Source organism: Schistocerca gregaria, chromosome 3, assembly GCF_023897955.1.
Source record: "Schistocerca gregaria isolate iqSchGreg1 chromosome 3, iqSchGreg1.2, whole genome shotgun sequence".
In the NCBI taxonomy this organism is placed as follows: Eukaryota; Metazoa; Arthropoda; class Insecta; order Orthoptera; family Acrididae; genus Schistocerca; species Schistocerca gregaria.
Genome location: NC_064922.1, coordinates 552,922,764 through 552,948,341, shown reverse-complemented (window position 1 = coordinate 552,948,341; position 25,578 = coordinate 552,922,764). Strand labels below are relative to the sequence as shown.

The following is a 25,578-nucleotide window of genomic DNA, read 5'->3' as shown; positions in this document are numbered from 1 at the left end:
AACATAATATACTTTCGAAATAATGTTTATAGCTCATTTTTCCACAGAAGTATCGGGACTTTGCGAAACAGATGAAATGATAATATCGAGCTTCGAATATAAACCATTCCCAGTGATTACTCTGGAGCAAATGTGCAGCACAAAAAATGGTTCAAATGACTCTGAGCACTATGGGACTTAACATATGTAATCATCAGTCCCCTAAAACTTAGAACTACTTAAACCTAACTAAGTTAAGGACAACACACACATCCATGCCCGAGGCAGGATTCGAACCTGCGACCGTAGCGGTCACGCCTAGAACCGCACGGCCACACAGGCCGGCTGTCCAGCACACTGTATGAACAGTTAACAACTTGATATGTAAATAATGCCACCAGAGCATATGTTTCATTAATGCGATGCAGGTAGCAAAACGTATCTATTAACTTAAATGATCTCCGACCACTGGTGATATTCGAAGTCCACAAACAGCACGTGGGATGCGCGGTACAGTTTTTTCGAGCGCATTAGTGGACCAGATTTGTGGTGTTTTCTTGGCGACTGGCGGCTTGATTAACTGGCGAGTGAAAGGGAGCGCTGGCCACTGTAGCGGGTGGCGCTATTCGGCCCTCGTAGTATCGGAAAGGGGCGTGGCGGGAGGGGGTGTCGGCGGCGAGGGGCGGAGCGGCGCTGCCGGGCGGCGCGCATGCGCACCGGGGCCCGCGCCGTGCGCGCCGCGCGCTGCCGCCCGCAACAATGCTCCAGTCGCCGAACAGCTGAATATCACGCAGCGCCCCTACTCAAAACGCAATACACGCCTCAGGCTCTGGTCGTGGTTCCTTTTAACAATTTCCATCGGCGCGGAGCTACCACCGGCGTGCGCGCTCACTTTGTACAGATCTCGAGTCCGCGGTGGTCTTCGTGCTGGGCGAAGGGGCAACAAGTACCGACCACACACTGAGGAGCCGTCTGCAGACGGAGAAGCCATGCGCCACACGTGTTCGACCCTAGCCGCCGTCTGCGCACTGCCTTTGTTGTTGTAAGTGGGATGCAGCGTCTGCTTGCTAGCAATGCATGAAGTGTGCTTGTATCTGTCATTCGCTTTCTTATTATGGTCACCACCCTTGATGTTAATGTTGTTGTTTATAGTGTGCTTACAGCAAGTATTGCACGGATTTCCTTGTATCAGTAGAGCCTCCGTTGTTTCTTATACTGACAGGCTCGCTGTACCATCGAGTCATTTAGAAGTGGATCGTACAAACCAATGCATAATTCGAATGGTTCTGTACGGCATATGCACTATCAACTTCCACTTATTCCAAGCATTTTCTGTAGCCACAAGTCGTCCTTTGTTTGATAGAATAAATATTTCACTGTGTCAGTCAGTGTTAATTTTTTCAATTTTTGCATTTAGAGGACACGCCATTATCATTTGGTGTTTTTACATAACGTGCTAATGCATTATCTGTTTCTGTAACTATTTGAAACTTTAGCTTGTGCAGTTTCTTTGTGGAAGATAAATCAGTAAACAAAGAAAACTGATCTTTGTGGCACATAGGTACGCGAAATATTAACATAAATATCACACACGACGTAGCTGTTTATAAGGGAGCGGAGTATCCCCACTGTATCAAGTTCAATTATTCGTAATTCACACATTTATATGAGATCATGCAATCAGTTGTAGCTAACTATAGGAAATATCAGAAATGAATAAATGCCCATTTCAAATCAAAAACTGTTATTTCAAAAATATGAACAAAACATAGAAGCAAGTTTTCAGACTAAAGTTTTACACATCACAGAGCATTTTAAACGAACTACGAACTTCTAGTGACATAACGATATCTCAGCGGAAAACAGGTACAGGGTCCAATGCGGGACGTGGTTTCTTTGCGTACCGTTGCCATAATATACCACACCCTCGCCTTCAGCGTCGAACTTACGGACAGTGAAACATTTAAGAAAATGTACTCAAAATGTAATGTTACTGTCTGTATCTGCCTTAAAAGCTGTCGTATTAATAAAAGGTGTGGTGAATCAGCGTAATTGCGACTACGATTTAGTCCAGACTTCAAGTTTTCATTTGATCGAAAATAGATTGTGCCGCATGTTAAACGAAAAAAGTATCATTGTCGTCCCGAAATAATGCACGCAAAATGAAACACTCTGATAACAACATGGCAAATGAGCGCCACAATTCATTAAAACTGATGTGCGAGTCCGTGCTTCGTTTATATTCGAAGCTCGATGTCAGCATTTCACCTGTGCCGTAATGTGCCAAAGGCTTTATTGCAGGTCTCTGCGGAAAAATTGTTTTGTGAATATTATCCGTTCGGACGTTTTCGTTCATTTCTAAGGAAACGGATGAACGAAAAGCTTATTATAGTTAGAAATACTGAACAGAATAACCATCAACATTCTCGCATAGTCTGTCATCTTATAGTTAGTATTACTAGCCAAAACTGTCTCATAAAATTAGGGGCGAAGGTTGAATCCTAGCCGGCAGGGAGGATATTGATCTTGCTTGGCGATCTGCGGCTTCTGGAAAGTGTGTAATCCTCCTGTTGAGCGGGACTCGCCGTACAAAAGGACGGGCGGCGTGCAGCGGGTCCCCTTGCGCCTGCTTGCAGCAGCGCTCACAGATGAATGCGCGGAGCCGCCTTTCTGCCGCTGCATCTGCCGTGCCGAGCACCTCGTAACAAAAGGCGGCGGCGGCGATGACATGACAGGCCTCATTCTGCCGTCAGTGCATCACGCCGTACACCGCCGTGTCACACCAGAAACAACAGCGATCTGCTCCACAAGTCTGTTCGTTATTAACTCATAGGTACTCCTAAATGATGCGCGGTAACGCCTCTCTCTCTCTCTCTCTCTCTCTCTCTCTCTCTCTCTGTCTGTTTCTCTCTCCCCTCCCCACCGTCCTGCCATCCCTCCCTGTGTGTGTGTGCGTGTGTGTGTGTTTGAGTACTGACTTAACCGTGCATTTTAGCAACAGGGATTCTGCTGCTACAAACACGAAAACTATGATAACCAGTAACACTACCTCAACTCAGATTCTTTAAAGAATCCAACTCTCATACACAGATCAGTTTTAACTGTCTGACTACTTTACAAGTGAGTTAATTCGTTATATATATGACGTTACGCAAATCCCTAAGTACGTTGGTTTTATTATTTTTGGATTATTCACCCACAGTCCAATGAAACGTAAAATTCTGCCTCTTAATGTGTATATTATGCCAGCATTACAATTTTTTGAATTCTGTCAATTATTATATGAAATAACGAAAATTTAATTTTTGTTTCCTCTGAAAAACGTACGATATGCAGCTTGCAACAAGGGCTAGGTGTTGGTTTTGGCCATTTACAAGTGCGTGCTTCAGCGTAACGCCACCAAATTGTTTATGTAAAACCTCTTTAAGCTTCTTAAATCAAACAAACGCTACTAACATTCTACATGTCTGTTCATAACGTTTATATATTGGCAAACTTCTGCTACTAGGGGGCTCCAAACTATAGCGGGTAACATGGTGGCGTCGAACATAACTATGTCGGTACATGAGAAATAGCGTGCTGTTATCGAGTTTCGAATTCGAAGTGTCCGTCTACATATGGAGCACACTACCTTCCAGCCTGACAGTGCTAGTCCACACGCGAGTGCTGCGAGACATCTGCAACAATTCAGTGCCTTGGCCCCACTTCCTACTTGGCCCCATTCGATTTGCATCTGCTTCCAAAACTTAAAGAACGTTTTCTAGGATTTCACTTTGCTAGTGATGAAGCGGTGCAAGTAGAGATGAGGTAGTGGCATCGTCAACAAAGTCAAACATTCGACAGTGGCGGTATCAACAAACTGGTCTCTCGATGGGAGAAATGTGTTCCTCACCGCGGTGACTTATGTTGAGAAATAAATATATAGACGTGAAGAATAAAATGGTTCAAATGGCTCTCAGCACTATGGGACTTAACTTCTGAGGTCATCAGTCCCGTAGAACTTATAACTTCTGAGGTCATCAGTCCCGTAAAACGTAGAACTACTTAAACATAACTAACCTAAGGACATCACACACATCCATGCCCGAGGCAGGATTCGAACCTGCGGCCGTAGCGGTCGCGTGGTTCCAGGCTGTAGCACCTAGAACCGCTCGGCCACACTGGCCGGCTGAAGAATAAAGATTTAGATTGTTAACAAAGTTTGTTTTATTTAAAGAAATTTAACACTTTTTACAACAACAAAAATCGGAGGCATTTCTCAGCACGCCCTCGTTTTTTCCTATTTGTGGTTGGTAGGATACGCGCATGTATCTCACTAAAGTAATATGCTGTTTGAACGTTGGGACATCTGTATCTCATACCTGTCTAGTGCTAGCACGTAGCGATATGCTTTAGGAACTTGGAGAATAGAGAAGGCTGCGAGCGATCCAATGGGGCAGCGTGTGTTTACGGGTGGCAGGCTGAGTTTGTTTCACGAAAATCAGATAGAATCACCATCTTGTCCATTCCAAGAACGTGTGAAGAAACTAATAGTATTTTCTTATACGTCATAGACATCGTTTTGAAACACTAGGTCTCCTACACACGTCAGTAATTTTTCTGGTTTATATGTACGTTGTATGTAGTGGAGTGTATATGCCCCAGAAAATATCATAGAATGTAAAAAACATTGGTGTGTGGTATATAAGAGCCACCTTCAAATGCTATGTTGAAACCGGTGTGCGATATTTCCCGTTTTTCATTGTCAAGGGAATAAATGTGTTTTGGTACTGACTTGCTACACTTCTTTCCAGAATTTCCATCCTGATAAAATCATTCCAAAATTAATTTTTTTTTAGATCAGTGAATTTAAAATGTTTTTGTAGTGGAAGAATATTCATTTATGAAAAAGGGAGACAGTTTTTGACCTTTTATTTCTCAACTACAGGGTGTTTAAAAAATGACCGGTATATTTGAAACGGCAATAAAAACTAAACGAGCAGCGATAGAAATACACCGTTTGTTGCAATATGCTTGGGACAACAGTACATTTTCAGGCGGACAAACTTTCGAAATTACAGTAGTTACAATTTTCAACGACAGATGGCGCTGCAAGTGATGTGAAAGATATAGAAGACAACGCAGTCTGTGGGTGCGCCATTCTGTACGTCGTCTTCCTGCTGTAAGCGTGTGCTGTTCACAACGTGCAAGTGTGCTGTGGACAACATGGTTTATTCCTTAGAACAGAGGATTTTTCTGGTGTTGGAATTCCACCGCCTAGAACAGTGTTGTTGCAACAAGACTTAGTTTTCAACGGAGGTTTAATGTAACCAAAGGACCGAAAAGTGATACAATAAACGATATGTTTGAAAAATTTCAACGGACTGGGAACGTGACGGATGAACGAGCTGGAAAGGTAGGGCGACCGCGTACAGCAACCATAGAGGGCAACGCGCAGCTAGTGCAGCAGGTGATCCAACAGCGGCCTCGGGTTTCCGTTCGCCGTGTTGCAGCTGCGGTCCAAATGACGCCAACGTTCACGTATCGTCTCATGTGCCAGAGTTTACACCTCTATCCATACAAAATTCAAACGCGGCAACCCCTCAGCGCCGCTACCATTGCTGCACGAAAGACATTCGCTAACAATATAGTGCACAGGATTAATGACGGCGATATGCATGTGGGCAGCATTTGGTTTACTGACGAAGCTTATTTTTACCTGGACGACTTCGTCAATAAACAGAACTGGCGCATAAGGGGAACCGAAAAGCCCCATGTTGCAGTCCCATCGTCCCTGCATCCTCAAAAAGTACTGGTCTGGGCCGCCATTTCTTCCAAAGGAATCATTGGCCCATTTTTCAGATCCGAAACGATTACTGCATCACGCTATCTGGACATTCTTCGTGAATTTGTGGCGGTACATACTGCCTTAGACGACAATGCGAACACCTCGTGGTTTATGCAAGATGGTGCCCGGCCACATCGCACGGCCGACGTCTTTAATTTCCTGAATGAATATTTCGATGATCGTGTGATTGCTTTGGGCTATCCGAAACATACAGGAGGCGGCGTGGATTGGCCACCCTATTCGCCAGACATGAACCCCTGTGACTTCTTTCTGTGGGGACACTTGAAAGACCAGGTGTAGCGCCAGAATCCAGAAACAATTGAACAGCTGAAGCAGTACATCTCATCTGCATGTGAAGCCATTCCGCCAGACACGTTGTCAAAGGTTTCGGGTAATTTCATTCAGAGACTACGCCATATTATTGCTACGCATGGTGGATATGTGGAAAATATCGTACTATAGAGTTTCCCAGACCGCAGCGCCATCTGTTGTTGACAATTGTAACTACTGTAATTTCGAAAGTATGTCTGCCTGAAAATGTACTGTTGTCCCAAGCATATTGCAACAAACGGTGTATTTCTATCGCTGCTCGTTTAGTTTGTATTGCCGTTTCAAATATACCGGTCATTTTTGAAACACCCTGTATATGCAAAATGGTGAGTTAATAAACGTGTAGTGATCTGTCTGCGTTCACACAAGTGGATGTGATGTTGGGTGACGAGCACCTAAATTGACTGCCAGGCTGCACGAGCAACAGTGTGGTCCATTGATAGTGACCGGGCCAAATATCTCACGAAATAAGCATCAAACGAAAAACTACCAAGAACGAAACTTATCTAGCTCGAAGGGGGAAACCAGATGGCGCTATGGTTGGCCCGCTAGAATGCGCTGCCATAGCTCAAACGGATGTCAACTGCGTTTTTTAAAAGAGGAACCCCAATTTTTTATTACATATTCGTGTAGTACGTAAAGAAATATGAATGTTTTAGTTGGACCACTTTTTTCGCTTTGTGATAGATGGCAATGTAATAGTCACAAACGTATAAGTACGTGGTATCGCGTAACATTCCGCCAGTACGGGCGGTATTTGCATCGTGATACATTACCCGTGTTAAAATTGACCGTTTACCAACTGCGGAAAAGGTCAATATCGTGTTGATGTATGGCTATAATGATCAAAATGCCCAACGGGCGTGTGCTATGTATGCTGCTCGATATCCTAGACGACATCATCCAAATGTCCGGACCGTTCGCCGGATAGCTACGTTATTTAAGGAAACAGGAAGTGTTCAGCCACATGTGATCTTTACGTACTACACGAATATGTAATAAAAATGGGGGTTCCTATTTAAAAAAAAAAACGCTGTTGATATCCGTATGACGTATGGCAGCGCCATCTAGCGGGCCAACCATAGCGCCATCTGGTTTCTCCCTTCAATCTAGACGAGTTTCGTTCTTTGTAGTTTTTCGGTTTGACGCTTAATTTTTGAGATATTTAGCCCGGTCACGATCAATTGACCACACTGTATATTTCTCGCACGTAGGCTTTTTCTGCATATTGAAGTAATGAATGTGTCTTGGCTGTCTAGCGGAGGAACAGCATTGACAAGTCTAGACATTTAAACGAGTGTGGCACTGTTGCTTGCAAGTATAGCACCAGGCAAAGGAAGGCTTATCTTCTTTACACGACACTTGAACGTTCCTCTCATGAAGACGTCATTAGAGCTCAAGCACCAGCTAATGATTAGACAAAGACGGGGCATGATTTTCAAGGAACTACTCGAAGATTTGCCTGAAATGATTTAAGGAGATATCAGTAACATAAATCAGAATGGCCGGAAGTGGTTTGGAACGGGTTCTTGGCGAATACGAGACAGTATCGTCAGCCAACTCGGCAGGTTGTTACAGGAGCAGCACTTAGTAGAACTGGAGAAGGACGGAAGGAAAAGGAATACTATGATCGCTGCTACCTCGAGAAGCGGATTATTTTTCCGCAGTGCTGTTCTTCTGAATCATTTTCTCAGTTGTACTGTTACTTCATCACTAGGGTGACAAATTAAGAGGACGATCTCTGTCCGCATGCTTGTTAGCTGTAACAGATCAGAATGGTTCGTGGGGTATGTATCATATCTTTCCTTTTCCTGCTTTGACTTCCCCACTGCCTTTTCAAACATCGTAATCGATAATTCTCTCCCACCGGCCTAGAGGTGAAAGGAGCGTGGTTAAGAAAAACGGTAAAATTTGCTTTTTGGCCACTTGAATTAAGAATTTTCCCTCTCTAAATCACTTTTAGGCAACGGCCTTGCCGCAGTGGATACACCGGTTCCCGTGAGATCACCGAAGTTAAGCGCTGTCGGACGTCGTCGGCACTTGGATGGGTGACCATCCAGGCCGCCATGCGTGTGGCTATTTTTCGGGATGTACTCAGCCTCGTGATGCCAATTGAGGAGCTACTCGATCGAACAGTAGCGGCTTCGGTTAAGAATATCGTCGTAACGACCGAGAGAGCGGTGTGCTGTCCACACGCCCCTCCTATGCCACTTGTGGCCTGAAGACGGAGCGCTTTTTTGCCTGCTTTAAATCACTTTTACGAGTGCTGTGGTGACTGAAACACTATCGCTCGATAGAGGAAATGGCACAGCAGCTGCTAAGCGCCCTTCAGATTCGGTAAGGACATGGGAGGAGCTGGTTCCTGCTCTAGCAACCATTTACAGTACATTGCTGCGCAAATCTGTGACCATAGTTGATGATTGGGGAGCAAAATTATGACGTGGATTTTTTGAAGCAACTTATAGTACGCTTACGTATCATCACTTTGCTAGGGACCCGGAAACAAGCAGCTTCAGCACGAGTGAGAGTAAAGCAGTGGCCACCTGCTGCTGCCGGAACGTGTAGTGGTTGTGTGAGAACCAGCGTCGCTGTGCCACATCTGTTTTGAGGGCGAAAATTCTGACAGGAGCCCAGCAATTTTTCACGATAACGATTTGTCCTCTGTTTTAAATAGCAAAGGCACAATTTGGAAAACGTTTCAATATTCTGTGGGTTGTCAAGATTTCTAGCCAATTTACTGTGTAGATTAATCAAATGTATGTTGAGTGGATAGTGAAAGCATTTTAATCAACGATCAAAATAGTAATTGTCTGAATCCTACATTTACAATACTGATTGCTGTCGCTTTACCTTTTGAGGTATATAGTGTGGTAATAATTAAACTTTCGCTACTTGAGCCTGTGTAGACGAAAGACTATCGTATAGCAACCCGATTTTACAGGAATGACGTCCAGTCTTTGCATTTAAGGATTTGCGTTCTTAGTAGTGGCAGAGTCACGACTAACCGTTAGGCGGCGGTAGTGATCGGTGACCACGGCTGAAAGGAGCACCACTGTGCATTACGGCTGCAGACAGTCAACATGGGGCTGGACAAGGTGAGCAGGGCTTCACTCGTTAAGCTGTCGAAGTAACAGCAGCGGTGCTGCTTCTCTGTGCGATTATCGGCGCATTAAAGGAATACGGAGAGGCTCTCTTTCTGGACCCGGGTTTAAGAACTTGATTTCGACATTTCGAATTAACTGGCGATTTGGAAATTCCTCCTGGGAGCGACCGACGACCAGTTGGCCACAAGTTGGTGAAGTTGCTGTTGCCATGGCTGCGAATGTTGGACGCAGTGTGCTATCATCAGACAGTGCACGAGCTGTGTCACGACAGCTGACCGTTCCATGGTCCCTCTTTCGAAAAGTGCTGCGTACGATAGTGAAATGGTACCTCTAGTTCGGTTCAAGGCTGTCGTAGATGTGGGTGTCGTCGCATTAAGCAACATTTGTAGCGTGGAACGTAAACGTGGTATGCATTTAACAAACGTTACCCTCTCACGTTGAGATTGAAATGTCTTTCATTCGTTATTTCTCTGCGGTAGGTGCTTACAAATTTTTCCATAAAGGTTCATCGTCCTACGATCACTCGTTCATGGGGGCCCTCAAAGGAAGCGAAAGTTTAATTGTATTCATCTTGCATTTTTAAACTGCCACTAAGGTTTTTACTTAAGCACTTGTAACATCCATGTGTGTAACTATTAATCAATTTTCACTTGTTCAAACAGTCCCTGTTTCTATAAGTGGTCAGCCGTACACACCTACCACAATCTTTTTCAGCTAATCTCACTATATTTACGATTTTACATTATAATTGGCTCTGAGCACTATGGAACGTAACTTCTGAGGTCATCAGTCCCCTAGAACGTAGAACTACTTGAACCTAACTAACCTAAGGACATCACACACATCCATGCCCGAGGCAGGATTCGAACCTGAGACCGTAGCGGTCGCTCGGCTCCAGACTGTAGCGCGTAGAGCCGCACGGCCACTCCGGCCGGCTTACATTATAATTATACCATAGCTTTTACTAAGCCGTCGAATACGCTCTCAAGTGTTACAATTAATTTTCATATACTGAAAACTTGCGCAGTATCTGTTGTCACTGTTAGGTAGTCTCTAACATGTACCTATAGAGCAGCGTTACAAGAAGATTGCATACGAAAAACCTTCGCTCTCACTGCTCGTTTGGTTCTTATTTTACAAGGGCGCTGATGATCGTGAAGTTGAGCGCCCTGAAACCAGTATAATCATGGTCATCATAAATCATCGTCATTATCTATAGACCTAACAACTCCTGTCTAGCAATGAACATGGTTTCGGCAAGCACGGTGGTCAATTGAACTCAGATACGTGTCATCTAGAAATTCTGGGACACTGTGTCCGCTCGCGCCTAGTAAACAAAGTACGTGGATACGGCACATCCGAACAGCTATGAGGATGGCCTTAGTGCTTCCTAACAATCAGGATTCAGTTAATGGAAAGGCGTCAGAATTGGAGGTACCTCGAAGCAGTGTGATAGGGTCGAGGCTGTTCGCGACACGTGACAGGCGAAGCGAGTAGCCCTGAGAGGCTATTCGCAGGTGATGCAGTTACGTACAGGGACGTGACATCTTTGGAAACTTGTTACGAAGTGGGAGAGGACCTGTAGATGGTCAGCGTCCTTTGCAAAGATTCGCAGTTAAGTCCAAACAGAAACGAAAGCTTTGCGATGCGCGTAGATAGGTAAAAAGATACGATGTTGTTTGAGTAAGCGATCCGCGATCGGTCACTGGACTCGCGTCCGCAGCTCGTGGTCGTGCGGTAGCGTTCTCGCTTCCCGCGCCAGGGTTCCCGGGTTCGATTCCCGGCGGGGTCAGGGATTTTCTCTGCCTCGTGATGACTGGGTGTTGTGTGATGTCCTTAGGTTAGTTAGGTTTAAGTAGTTCTAAGTTCTAGGGGACTGATGACCATAGATGTTAAGTGCCATAGTGCTCAGAGCCATTTGAACCATTTGAACCAACTGGACTCGCAAGGGAACTGCGTGACCTCGAACGTTCAGAACTGCACGAAGTGTACTCAGAATTTAAATCAGTGGTATGAACCACCCGCATGGAAAACTTCTCGTCTTACTACGAGAGCCATTTAAATTATCACAGTTGCTTGAAAGACGACACTGGACACTTGTATCCCATCGTAGACTACCAAAAACCTGTCAAAACAACGGCATATCCACCGAAGACACGGACGTGACAATCTTCAAAACGCGTAGCGGATGCAAATCAAAAGTAAATAGCGCGGAAAATTGCTGCTTGAGTACTTTTTATATTGCACTTTAGTTTATACACATGAGAATCATAGATTTAAAAACCATTCAAATCACAGTGCGAACTGCTCTTAAATCTATAATTAACACGATCTGTAAAAACACGAAGTGTGTACTATTCGATGACATCAACTAAAGATGTCTTTCACATAAATCGCGAATGGCATCTTGAATAATTTGTACCACAAAAGTCGCTCGTCACGAATATCTTAAACATTTCTACAGCTTATGAACTTCCAATAGTCGAAATAGTATATATTTACTGTTTTGTTTATTTTTTATGTAATTATTGCTAAACGCTTCTTAACGTTGCGTTCGCAGAATGTAACAGAACAGCATCAGATTGGCGTAATCAGTGTCCTCTGCTAACAATTCGAGCTATTTTTATACTAACAATGTTGGATACGCAACTCGAATTGTACGAGGTTAGGTCCACCTTCCTTGTGAGGTTAGAGTCGGCCTTACGCATATGAAAGGAGTTTCGTTGTTAAACTACACTGCGCAACAAAATTATACATGTACATTTACATGGTTACTCAGCAACTAACAACTGAGTTCATCGAACCACTTTTAAGCTGCAGCTCTGGCGTTCTACTCTCGAACAGCGCGCGGGAAAAAAAGAACACTTAGCTTTTTCCGTGCGGGCTCTAATTTCTCTTATTTTACTATGAAGACTATGTTCCCCACGTATGTGGGCGCCAACAAAATATTTTCACACTATGAGGAGAAAGTTCGTGATTGAGATTTCATGAGAAGTTCCTGCCATAGCGAAAAATGCCTTTGTTTTAATGACTGCCACCCTAATTCATGCATCATATCCATGGCACTCCTCCCCTATTTCGTGATAATACAAAACGAGCTGCCCATCTTTGAATTTTTTCGATGTCCATCGCCGCACAGCAATACTCCAGGAGCGGGCGGGCAAGCGTAGTGTAAGCAGCCAAACGGGGGGTCCGTGGGGTCCAGACCCCAACACCCGATTTAAATTACACACGACAGCTGCCGTGCAGTGAAACTGAAAGATATTCTCATTTTCAATCATAGATGAAAAAGGGATACGCACTATCGCTAGTCAACAAGGTCATGATATATTTCAACCATACAAATATCGGTAGCTCTATTGGCTATCGCCCATCCTACCTTTAGCCGAGATCAACTACTACTGTACATTGTTAGCCTTATCTGAGTTTAGATGTTGTTTAGTTAATCAATTTAGTTCTTACCTGCAGTTAAATTTAATGTAAGATCCGGCCGTTGTGCCCAAGCAGTTCTAGGCGCTTCAGTCTGGAACTGCGCGACCGCTAAGGTCGCAGGTTCGAATCCTACCTCGGGCATGAATGTGTGTGATGTCCTTAGGCTAGTTAGATTTAAGTAGTTCTAAATTTTAGGGGACTGATGACCTCAGAAGTTAAGTCCCATAGTGCTCAGAGCCATTTGAAGCAACCCATAGTGCTCCGAGCCATTTGAACCATTAATGTAAAACCTGCGTGGTGGTATGGTAGTTTCTAATTTTGGATACGTTTGTAACAAGAAAGAAGGGGAAAACCTATTTTGATTCGTCCATTAGCGTTGTGATAAGTTAAAATTATGTAAAAGCGTAATTACCTATCAACAACTGTTTAGTTAAAATTATGTAAAAGCGTAATTACCTATCAACAACTGTTTAATGTCAGAACTGTTTTGGTGATATGGAGACTGGTAGAACTCTGAGATTGCACTGTTTCAGTACTGCATAAGACCACGGACTGGTAATTATCATTTCAAGTAACATTATATTGAAATCAGTGCAAAAATATTAACTTAGACTTCCCTGTGTCGTCCAGAAGTAGCGTTGATCAACAAAAACATCGCCTAAATATCGATGCTTGCATTTCGCTAAAAATAAATGCTCAAAATTCTAAGTTACGAGAACGTGTTCCGATACTGAACGATGGGGAGGGGTTTGTGGAAAGCGGAAGTGGTATCTGATGACATCACATTTTATGCTTCGTTCATTTCTATGAGATTTTTCCAGCAAGCTGCTTGCAGTCATCGAGCCGACTGCGCCCTGTCCCCTCCCCCCTCCCACCCCCCTCAATCCCCTCCTCCTCATTTCGTCCAGAATCTATTTGCACTCCTCTAATGCACACAACTGAAGCCAGGAATGCCATGCACAATTTAATATAAAAATATGAGTTCGTTCATCTACTATCAAATGACTAGATATGCACAATTATCTGTGGTCGTTCCTTAGCGTTTCCACTTTACAGTCACAAGGATCACATTACCAACAGTCTACCTGGGAAGTTTTCGAAGGGTTGAAGTACCCTGGGAAATTTGATACAATGGTGAAATCAAATGACGAGCTAACGTTCAAAGTTACTAAGCTCCCATCACCGACCTAGTCTACTGTTATTGCTTCCCTACTGAAACAGAATACACCCAACCCCATTTTTACACTCTCTAAGGGAAAAAAAAACAAAAAAAAAACAAAAAAAAAAAACACGCACCTCGAAGAAGTTATTCGAAATTGACGGAAATGGGTAGATGTGATATACATGTAGATACAAACAAGGTATTACAGTTTCAAAAAAATTGGATGAGTTTTTACAAGAGAGAGAGCTTCACAAATTGAGCAAGTCAATAACGCGTTAGTCCACCGCTGGCCCTTACGCAAGCTGTTATTCAGCTTGACATTGATTGATAGATTGATGAAGGTCCTCCTGAGGAATAAAGAGCCAAATTCTGTCCAATTGGTCCATTACATCGTCGAAATCTCAAGCTGGTTGCAGGATGCTGCCATAATAATCCAAAAGTTCTCAATCTGGGAGGGATCTGGCGACCTTGCTGACCGACGTAGGGTTTGGCAAGAACGAAGGCAAACAGTAGAAATTCTCGCAATGTCCGGACGGGCATTATCTTGCAAAAATGTAAGCCTAGAGTAGTTTGCCATGAAGGGAGTGGAATATCGTCGACGCACCACTGTGCTATAAGGGAGCCGTGGATGAAAACCAAACGTATCCTCGTATGAAATCAAATGACACACCAGACCATCGCTCCTTGTTGCCAGGCAGTATGGCGGGCGACATTTAGATTGGTGTCGCACTACTGTCTGGGGCGTCACTAGACGTCTTCGCTCAGTTCGAAGCAGAATTCGTCACTGGAGACGGTTCTAATCCAGTCAATGAGATTCTAGGCCGAAGACGTATCAGGAGGCGCCCTGGACAGCGGTGATGTCCCAGTCTGACTGTCGCCCGAAATACGGCTCAACGACCAGGAGTGATAATCTCTGGTGCCACTTGTTTTCATAGCAGGACCCCTTTGATTGTCATCCGCGGCACAATTACAACACAGTGGTACGTCAACGACGTTGCACGCCCTTCATAAGAAGCCATCCTCGGCTTACATCTCAGAAAGATAACGCCCGCCAACACATGACGGCAGTTTCTACTGTTTGCCTTCGTTCTTGACAACTCCTCTTGGCCGAAGTCGCCGGATCCCTCCCAAACTGAGTAAGTTTGGACTGTTATGACAGGGCCCTCCAATCAGCTCGAGATTTTGACGAACTAACGTTCCAAATGCACAAAATTTGGCAATATAGCCCTCTGGTGGACATTGGTTCAAGTGGCTCTGAGCACTATGGGACTCAACTGCTGTGGTCATTAGTGCCCTAGAACTTCTAACTACTTAAACCTAACTAACCTAAGGACATCACACACATCCATGACCGAGGCAGGATTCGAACCTGCGACCATAGCAGTCGCACGGTTCCGGACTGCGCGCCTAGAACCGCGAGACCACCGCGGCCGGCTGGTGGACATTGAACTGTTTCAATCAATAGCAACCTACATAATGGCTTGCATAAGGGTCAGATGTGGACCAACATGTTATTGATTTACACAGTTTGCCAAGCTGTTTCTCTTGAATAACTCGTCCAATTTTTCTGAAAGTGTAATCATTTGTTTGTTTCCACATGTATATAACATCTACTGATTTCTGGCCCATTCAGATAAGTAGTTCGGTGTGCGCCGTTTCCATTTTCTTTGCGGGACACCCTCTCGTTACATCTAGTGGTAATTCCGCGTACCACAAGGGTGTCCGGATACTTTTGATCAAATAGAATACGTAGTTCCAGTCAAGCTACCCTCGCTCGATATATAGTCAATCCCACAAGAACATGTACGCCGTTTCTGTATGAATCGAAAGACACTTATATATTATTACTAATTGCAGAATTACCTAAAAGTTAATCCGATCGTCGCCATTATCGATCATAGCTTGAAAACTTTTTGGCATGCTTTTCACGAGATTTTGTGCATATTCTCTCAGTAACGATGTCCCTATCGTACTGATTTTACATGATAGCTACTTCAAAGTATATATTGGCTTTCCTCTAACCTTCATTTTAATATAAGACCAAACATTTTCGATCGAATTTCCATACAGAGATTTTGCAGGCGGATCATTGTCGTCTTGAAGCACCCAGTTTGGCTCGTTCGAAACAAGAACGAATAACGGGCCTCAGAAGTCATTTTTGATAAACATTGCACTTTTTTTGCGTTTAAATTGGCTGGAAATAAGTGCAAGTTGCCAGCGCTGCAACCGAGCCGCGTTGAGTGGCCGCGTGGTTTGAGGCGCCATGTCACGGATTGCGCGGCCCCTCTAGCCATAGGTTGGAGTCCTCCCTCGCGCGCGTGTGTGTGTGTGTGTGTGTGTGTGTGTGTGTGTGTGTGTGTGTGTGTGTGTGTGTTGTTCTTAGCATAAATTAGTTTAAGAGTTAGTTTAAGTAGTGTGTAAGTCTAGGGACCGATGACCTCAGTAGTTTGGTCCCTTAGGCATTCATACACACACAAACACACACACACACACACACACACACACACACACACACACACACACACACACACACATACACTGCAAACGACGTAACAAAACATTGAACTCTCACTCTGTTTATCTATACACTGCGGAAAAGCGCATTGAGTACAGATTCTAGACCACCACAAGAGATGTCGCTGCGGACGCTACATTTAACGTTGTGGGTTACAATGTATTGTGGAAATGACTGTAATTGACGTGAACAAGTATCTGCTCGTCTCGGGCCGGCACGTGCATCGGCAGTGATATTCGCGGATCATTAAGCATCCGGCGAGGAACGACGCGCGTACCGGAACTGCACTCGAGCGTTCCGGAGATGCCAATCGATCGCAGCCAAAGTAGGGAAAAGCCGCTGCCTGCTGGGGGCTGCCGGCCTCCGGTACGTGCGCGGCGGCGGCGGCGGCGGCGGAGGAAGAAATTCGCGGCGGCGGCGGCCGCGCAGACAGAAAGGAGTGCGGATGCTTGTCGCGGCGTCCGCGCTGCCTGCAGGGATTGCGGCTGCTTCCGCCCCCGGCGCCGCCGCGCAGGCAGACCTACACGGCCCGCTGCCGCCGTGTCGCCCGCCCTGAGCGCCGAGTCTCTCTCAGCGGCTCTCCACACGGCCGCCCCTCTGTCACTCCCGTGTCGATGGCGCTACGCATCTCTCTGAGCGACCGAGGGAGGGGAAAGCGCCGCCGAGTCCCTCTGAACTGCCGCCGCTGACACTGGCAAATGCTCGCGCGAAATAGAAAGCAAATGCACTGCCTCCTCCCTGGTTATTCGCTTGCTGTAGTTCATCAGACTCAAAAGCTACTGCCTTTTCATTCGTCAGATTCCGATTTTTTTTTAAATAAAAGAATGTCTTTCTCCGTCAGTGCCTTCCTGCCGCCAACCCCTCTCTGGAGCCGTACGCAGTTCCTATAAAATTCCGCTAATTGCTTTGAAGTTTCTGTCGTTTATGTAATTCATTAAATTTGCATTGAATGCGTGTACTAAAATCTGCAGGTGGTACTGCTTTCGAACTCTGTGGGCTGGAAAAAGTAAATACACTGTGCGATCAAAAGTATCCGGACGCCCAAAAAACATACGTTTTTCATATTAGGTACGTTGTGCTGCCAACTACTGCCAGGTACTCCATACCATCGCCTTCATTAGTCATAGACAACGCGAGAGAGCAGAATGGGACGCTCCGCGAAACTCACGGACTTCGAACGTGGTCAGCTGATTTTGTGTCAATTGTGTCAACGTCAGTAGGGCAGATTTCCACACTCCTAAGCATCGCTAGGTCCACTGTATATGATGTGATAGCGAGGTGAAACCGTGAAGGGACACGTACAGCAAAAAAGTGCAAAGGCCGGCCTCATCTGTTGACTGACAGTGACCGCCGACATTTCAAGAGAGTCGTAATGTGTAATAGGCAGATCTATCCAGACCATCATACAGGAATTCCAAGCTGCATCAGGATCCACTGGAAGTACTATGACAGGGAGGAGGTGAGAAAAATTTAATTTCAGGGTCGAGTGGCTGTTCATAAGCCACACATCACGCCAGTAAATGCCAAACGACGCCTTGCTTTGTGTAAAGAGCGTAAACATTGAACAACTGAAAAATGGAGAAATGTTGTGTGGGTATGACGAATGCCCGGTGAACGTCATCTGCCAGCGTATGTTGTGCCAACAGTGAAATTCGTAGGCGGTGGTGTTATGGTGTGGGCGTGTTCTTCATGGAAGGGGCTTGCACCCCTTGTTTTGCGTGGCACTATTACAGCACAGGCCCACGATGATGTTTTAAGAACCTTCTTGCTTTCCACTGTTGAAGAGCAAATCGGGGAATACGACTGCATCTTTCAACACTATCCAGCACCTGTTCATAATGCACGGCCTATGGCAGAGTGGTTACGCAACAGTAACATCGCTGTAATGGACTGGTCTGCACAGAGTCCTGACCTTAATCTTGTAGAACACCTTTGGGATGTTTTGAAACGCCGACTTCGTGCCAAGCCTCACCGATCGACATTGATATCTCTCCACAGTGCAGCACTCCGTGAATAATGGGCTGCCATTCCCCAAGAAACCTTCCAGTACCTCATTGAACGTATGCCTGAGGGAGAGGGATCTCTCATCAAGGCTAAGGGTGGGCGAACACCATTCTGAATTCCAGCATTTCCGATGGAGGGCGCCACGAACATGTACGTCATTCTCAGCCAGTTATCCGGATACTTTTGATCACATAGTATATGACAGTTTTACTCCAGAGACGAACGTGAACTTTATTTTGCTTAACATGTTACCCAGTTGTTTTAATCTTGTACGCGCCAGTGAAAGCGGCGTTGTGGACTGCCTTTTCTAATGAGGTCCGCAATGATAATGTATTACGGCAAGGAGAACATTTATCGCCCTAGCTCCGAGATATCATTGGTGTCATCAAAAGTTTGTTTTGGCACGTTGGTACGTGTTAAACAATCTCTGTTTCTTAATGTTTACCCCATTTTTTGGTTTTTTCACCGTATTGTTATCCCGAGGAATGTTAAAAGTAATTAGTTTTTGTCGTCGTTTTCAGTTCATGGCGCTCTCCATGCTAGTCTGTCTTGTGCAAAAAGCTTTATGTCTGCGTAACTACATCAGCCGACACCCACGGTGTGCGGTAAGACATTGGTTAACACACTGACTCGCATTCGAGAGGACCTGTATCTGACCATCCTGATTCAGATTTTGCATGATTTCCCTAAGTCGCTTAAGGCAAAAGCCAGGATGGTTCGTTCCTCCTCCATCTTTCCCTAATCCGAGCTTGTGCTCCGTCGTTAATGATCTCGTTGTCAAGGGGACGTTAACACTAATATCCTTGTCTTCCTCCTTCTCGTTCGCCTCCAACCAACACTTACCTGAACCTGCGTACCAGCCGGCCGCTGTGAGCGAGCGGTTCTAGGCGCTTCAGTCCGGAACGGATGCGTGGTGTGTCGTTAGGTTAGTTAGGTTTAAGTAGTTCTACGTCCAGCTGACTGACGACCTCAGATGTTAAGTCCTATAGCGCTCAGAGCCATTTGAACCTGCGTACCATACATAAGCCTTGACCTTCCTGTACAATTTTCCTGCTCCACACTTACTTCCGTTATCAGAATGACGATTCCCTGATTCCTCGGGATATCTCTTATTAAATGATCCATCATTTTTAAGTTGTGCTATATCTTGCATTTTTTCCCTACCACGTTCCAGTATCTCTTCATTAAAAATACTAAAAACTAAACAGCATTATTAGGCTGAGTGGACCGCGCGATGCTGACCGCTGGTCAAATCATTCGGTGCGTTTCGGAGGGGTCCTGGGCCCGGCTCACCAATCGTGAAGCCGTTGTCGGCTTCCCAGATCGTGCAGCCTCTATTTCTCCTTCAAGTAGCTCCTCAGCTGGCAGCACGGGGCTGCGTGAATCGCGTTCCTGCCTTCTCAAAGAAATCATGTCTGACAGTGCCAGAAACTGAACCGGATCACTCAGCCAGAGCCGGGCCGCTATCTCATTAATTATCGGCTACCCATGTAATGGTCAGCATCATCTTGTAAAGTTACGTTCCAAAACCTTCTGTTCTCTATTCTATACACACACACATACACACATACATACAAACAAACACACACACACACACACACACACACACACACACGCGCACGCGCGCGCACACGCACACACTTTCTAGTCGGAAAATATAAACACTCACAGAGCGATAGCAGACCCTTCGACCCCTACCAAAACAAGCGAAAGACGAATACATCCCGCAGCAACAAAACAAAACACATCAAATGGTCAAAGGACAGCAGCAGTTTTTCTCAACAGAGAAACGTAAATATTTAGTGCAGTGAAATTTCTGTGTGCTGAATACCCAAAACATACACGCCGAAGATAAAAAAGAATGAAGCAAACAAGAAAAAACCGTGAGTAACGATAACAGTTAAAACTTTTTGTAATACTAAGCAAAGTATACGAACTGCTCAGGATCCTGTCTGACAAAATTGTAAGAGAGAAAGAAACTATATTTTTACAGTGATCACTGAAGATGCTTTAGAATAAAGCGAAACGGGTCTGGTCTTAATAAGACTTCCATTACAATTGCAAACGACAGTAATTAACGTATACAGCTTGTGAACTGTTAATCACCCACGTTTCACTTCCATACAAATATCTTCCGAAGAATCTTACTAAAATTTTAATTTATTAATAAGCGTATTAACAAGGAAATTTCTCTGTCACAGTTCGTTTTTCTTGCTATTGGCAGTCTGCATTTCATATCCATTTATTACTTTTAGTGCCTCATCGCCTAATCTAATATTCTCAGCATCGCCGGATTTTGTTTGACAGCAGTTAGTTGTTAGTTTTACTTTCGTTATTGTTTCATATATACTGGGTGTTTAAAATTAAAGTTCCACTTTCAAACCGCTGTAGAAACAGAACCACTGCTCAAAATAATGTTAAATTTGAACTCCATGATACTGACGCATGGTGAAACGTCACAGAACAAAAAATGTCAACGAAAATTTTACCACTCGTAGATGGTGCTACCAGCGTCTTAACGTAAATATAATCGGGTACGCACGACATATGAATTGCAATACGTTGCCTATGGCTTGAGTTGCACATTATACCATTCGTACTGTTCAATGTGCATGATTGCGCAAGTTTGGCAGTCAACAATTGTGGCACTGTTAGTTAAATAAGCCCATCCACCACGGCAACGTTGTACCTCATCGAATGGGAATAAATCGTTTTTAACTGAGCTGGGGCTAAAACCCGCAAATTACATCCGGTTTTAATCATCCTGAGACCCAAAACCGCACACAAAGCACAATGATACAGTCATGAGACTGGCGCAAGACATGTTCAACATGCTGTCCACAGACTTCTGCCACAAGTTGAAATCGAGAAACAGCATGTTCCACAATAGATCGGAGTATCTCATGGGTCACGTTCACAATACGTTGCGCAATGCGTGCCTTCAGTTCAGCTACGTTTGTAATTGGAGCACTGAACACAACATCTTTCAGATAACCCCACAGCCAACATCTTTCATATAACCCACAGCCAACAACATCTTTCAGATAACCCCATAGCCAGAAGTTACACGGATTAAGACCAATTGATCTAGACGGCCACGCTGTAGGGAAATTACCGACGATGCTTCTAGCATTTCCGAAATGCCTTTGCAGGGGCCAGTTCATTGGCCGTGCGCTGTGCGGAAGAGCGCCTCTTTCATAAAAATGATCCTACCCACACATTCACGCTGTTGAAGGGTTTGAATGACGTTGGTGCGCAAAAGGCTCTCAGCGTTTATCAGCAATGGAACAGGTAACAGGACCCGCCCAAGACTCATCTCCTCGAAAAAATACGGCCCTACGATTAACGATGCCGTCAGCCGGCACCACAGTCACCTTTGCAGAAATTAAGTGGTACCGATTGCTGTGCGTGCCGATTTTCTGTTGCCCATATTCGGCAATTATGCGTACTGACATATCCTTGGAGATGGTGATGGGCCTTGTGTCTGTGCACAGGATGTTCCACAGCACTCATTGTCCACATCCATGCGAGCAAGAAATTCCAGAGCGAACGTTTGTCCTGCTGGCATGTCAGCTCCTGAACATTGAAGATTTTGCACGGATAGCAGTACAGGATATTTCGTAAGATTTTATGCACCGTGCTCCAAAGTTCGGGCAGTTCGCTGTGCACTGCATGTTTACACACCACCGCTCGAATCCTCCTACAATGCTGTGGCCAATCTTCGACAGATATCAGTTCAACTACTTTCCTCCATCTGCCAGACTGCACTCCGGAAGAAGCTGCTTTTCAAATTTTGTACTCATTTTCTCCACACGCCTAGCAGATATCGGACCAACGCCTTTACTCATAATATCGAGTATCCGGTACTTCTACAGGACTACTGGCACACAGTCACCGTTTCTGTGAAAGGGCGATCCATCACGGAGACAGTCGTGTTGGGCGCCTCGGACACAAACTGAGGAACAGCCGTGTGCCGCGAGTCTGTTGGAAATTTGTGGTAGGTTCCTATGGGACCAAACTGCTCAGGTCATCGGTTCCTTGTCTTACACACTACTTCTACATCTACATTTACATACATACTCCGCAATCCACCAAACGGTGCGTGGCGGAGGGTACCTCGTACCACAACTAGCATCTTCTCTCCCTGTTCCACTCTCAAACAGAACGATGGAAAAATTGACTGCATATATGCCTCTGTACGAGCCCTAATCTCTCTTATCTTATCTTTGAGGCCTTTCCGCGAAATATAAGTTGCCGGCAGTAAAATTGTACTGCAGTCAGCCTCAAATGCTGGTTCCCTAAATTTCCTCAGTAGCCATTCACGAAAAGAACGCCTCCTTTCCTCAAGAGACTCTCACCCGAGTTCCTGAAGCATTTCCGTAACATTCGCGTGATGATCAAACCTACCAGTAACAAATCCAGCAGCCCGCCTCTTAATTGCTTGTATGTCCTCCCTCAATCCGACCTGATAGGGATCCAAAACGCTCGAGCAGTACTCAAGAATAGGTCGTATTAGTGTTTTATAAGCGGTCTCCTTTACAGATGAACCACATCTTCCCAAAAGTCTACCAACGAACCGAAGACGACTATCCGCCTTTCCCACAACTGCTATTACATGCTTGTTCCACTCCACATCGCTCTGCAATGTTACGCCAAAATATTTAATCGACGTGACTGTGTCAAGCGCTACACTACTAATGGAGTATTCAAAAATTACGGGATTCTTTTTCCTATTCATCTGCATTAATTTACATTTACCTATATTTACAGTTTGCAGCTATTCTTTACACCAATCACAAATTCTACCCAAGTCATCTTGTATCCTCCTACAGTCACTCAACGACGACACCTTCCCATACACCACAGCATCATCAGCAAACAGCCACACATTGCTATCCACCCTATCCAAAAGATCATTTATGTAGATAGAAAACACCAGCGGACCTACCACACTTCCCTGGGGCACTCCAAATGGTACCCTCACCTCCGATGAACATTCACCATCGAGGACAACGTACTGGGTTCTATTACTTAAGAAGTCTTCGAGCCACTCACATATTTGGGAACCAATCCGATATGCCAGTAAATTAGTCAGGAGTCTGCACTGGGGTACCGAGTCAAACGCTTTCCGGAAGTCAAGGAATATGACATCCGTCTGATAACCTTCATCCGTGGTTCGCAAGATGTCATGTGAAAAAAGGGCGAGTTGCGTTTCGCAGGAGCGATGCTTTCAAAAGCCGTGCTGATGCATGGACAGCAACTTCTCTGTCTCAAGGAAATTCATTATATTCGAACTGAGAATATGTTCGAGAATCCTGCAACAAACCGATGTTAAGGATATTGGTCCGTAATTTTGAGGACATAATCATACTTAAACTAACTTACGCTAAGGACAACACACACACCCATACCCGAGGGAGGACTCGAACCGCCGACGCGGGGGGCGGCGCGATCAATGGCAAGGCAGTTTAGACCGCGCGGCTACCCCACGCGGCCGCGTCTGTTGGTGTGCTTATCCTGACACTTACAGCGCCGTCTATTGGTGACAATGGGAGTACCTAAGTATCACGCAGACACGTGCTATGCGTGGACGAGCATTGCATTGCAGAAAAATGGCACCGCGATACTGTCACGTGAGAGAGTGCCGTTATGTCGCCAGAGTTCCTTCAACTACCACCTAAAGTCATACCCGATGACCCCCTACTCCATAACACCAGGGGTAAGACGTTGTGCTTCTCCAAAACCTCTTCCTAAATCGCTGCCTAAAGTGCTGACGATCATCATCTGGGGTAGTGCAGAACCGCAATTCGTCGCTGAACGCAGTGCGCCACCATTTATCAGCAATCCTTGGTTCCCGATGACGGCACCACACCAAATGCAGCCGTTTGTATTGTGGTGCTAAGGATAATCTTTCTACGGAACGGTAATTCTGTAATGCGACTGCTGCTAGTGTCCGACCAATGGTACAAAATGACACTTGTTCTCGAATGGCAGGCGCAGATGCCAAGGGATTATAAGGTGCTTGCTGAATAACAACGTGATCGGGCTTTGTGGTGGTCAGGCGTGGTCGACCAGATACCTTACATGCCCGTTCAGTCCCATACCAGGTGACTTTTAAATCCAAATGGCCCACAAATCTACAAATTGGATTATTCGCCCAGCTGGCCAAAAGGAGTCCCACCATCTGGACCTTTTCAAACTCTGTCAGGCATTGATAACGCCGTCTCAGACGAGTACGCGACACGTCTGTGTCCTTCTCACTGATAATTTAACAGATGTATGTTCACGCCCCTTATGTACCACGGAAGACCTCATAACAAACGAGTAGCACTAATGCACTCAAGTGACCTTGCTATATACATGCTGTTACAAAAAGGTACGGCCAGACTTTCAGGAAACATTCCTCACACAAAAATAAAGAAAACATGTTATGTGGACATGTGTCCGGAAACGCTTACTTTCCACGTTAGAGCTCATTTTATAACTTCTCTTCAAGTCACATTAATCATGGAATGGAAACACACAGCAACAGAACTTACCAGCGTGACTTCAAACACTTTGTTACAGGAAATGTTCAAATTCTCTTATTGAAAATCACTGTCAGTTTACTGGGATAGGTAGTATGCTGCACACACTGGTAATCCAGTGAAATCTTATCGTCACAACGGTGGCGAATACTGAAGGAGCGAACATTTTATCACTAATGGAAGCTATTTCCCGTTACATTATGGATCACTCCTTGACATTTGCCTCAATGACTTTGAAACACGCTGAATGTACACACTCTTATGTTTATACGACACTTTTATGTTTCACATGCTACCTGTCTGTCAATTGTATAAAGTTTGTTTTAAGTGTTATCTTATTTTAACTGGTTTTGCATCGTATTTTCTGAGGTGGAGATTAGGACAAGCCGAGGAACTACCTAAATGAGAGTGGAAAAATCGCCTAAAAAGTACTCAGACCCTCTGTTGCTCCTCTCCTTGCCTCGGAAGCTAGCTCGCCGCTCGTTGTGGTTTACGAGCAGGTCATACATTTTATCCAAGTCTCTGGCATATTTCATCCGCAGAGCAGTTTGGTTTCACCTCTTTTAAAAGTAGTCGTGTTGAGTGTGGTGTCACAAAAGTGTGTGTTTTAGATTGGTTATCTGTAACCATTGCTTAACACATTTCACTAAATCGATAACAGATTCTACTGTAAATTAGTTAAACTAACGCATGTGGCA

General features: G+C 44.9%; 1 protein-coding gene across 1 annotated transcript in view; it reads left to right on the top strand.

Annotated features, from left to right (window-relative positions):
* The first annotated feature begins 751 nt into the window (after positions 1-751).
* Positions 752-25,578, top strand: part of LOC126356041 (gamma-aminobutyric acid receptor alpha-like) — a 563,407-nt gene continuing 538,580 nt past the window's right edge. The window contains exon 1 of the mRNA XM_050006721.1: positions 752-1,021. Coding sequence (XP_049862678.1) covers positions 969-1,021 — 53 coding nt within the window. The 5' untranslated portion in view covers positions 752-968. The remainder of the gene's footprint in view (positions 1,022-25,578) is intronic.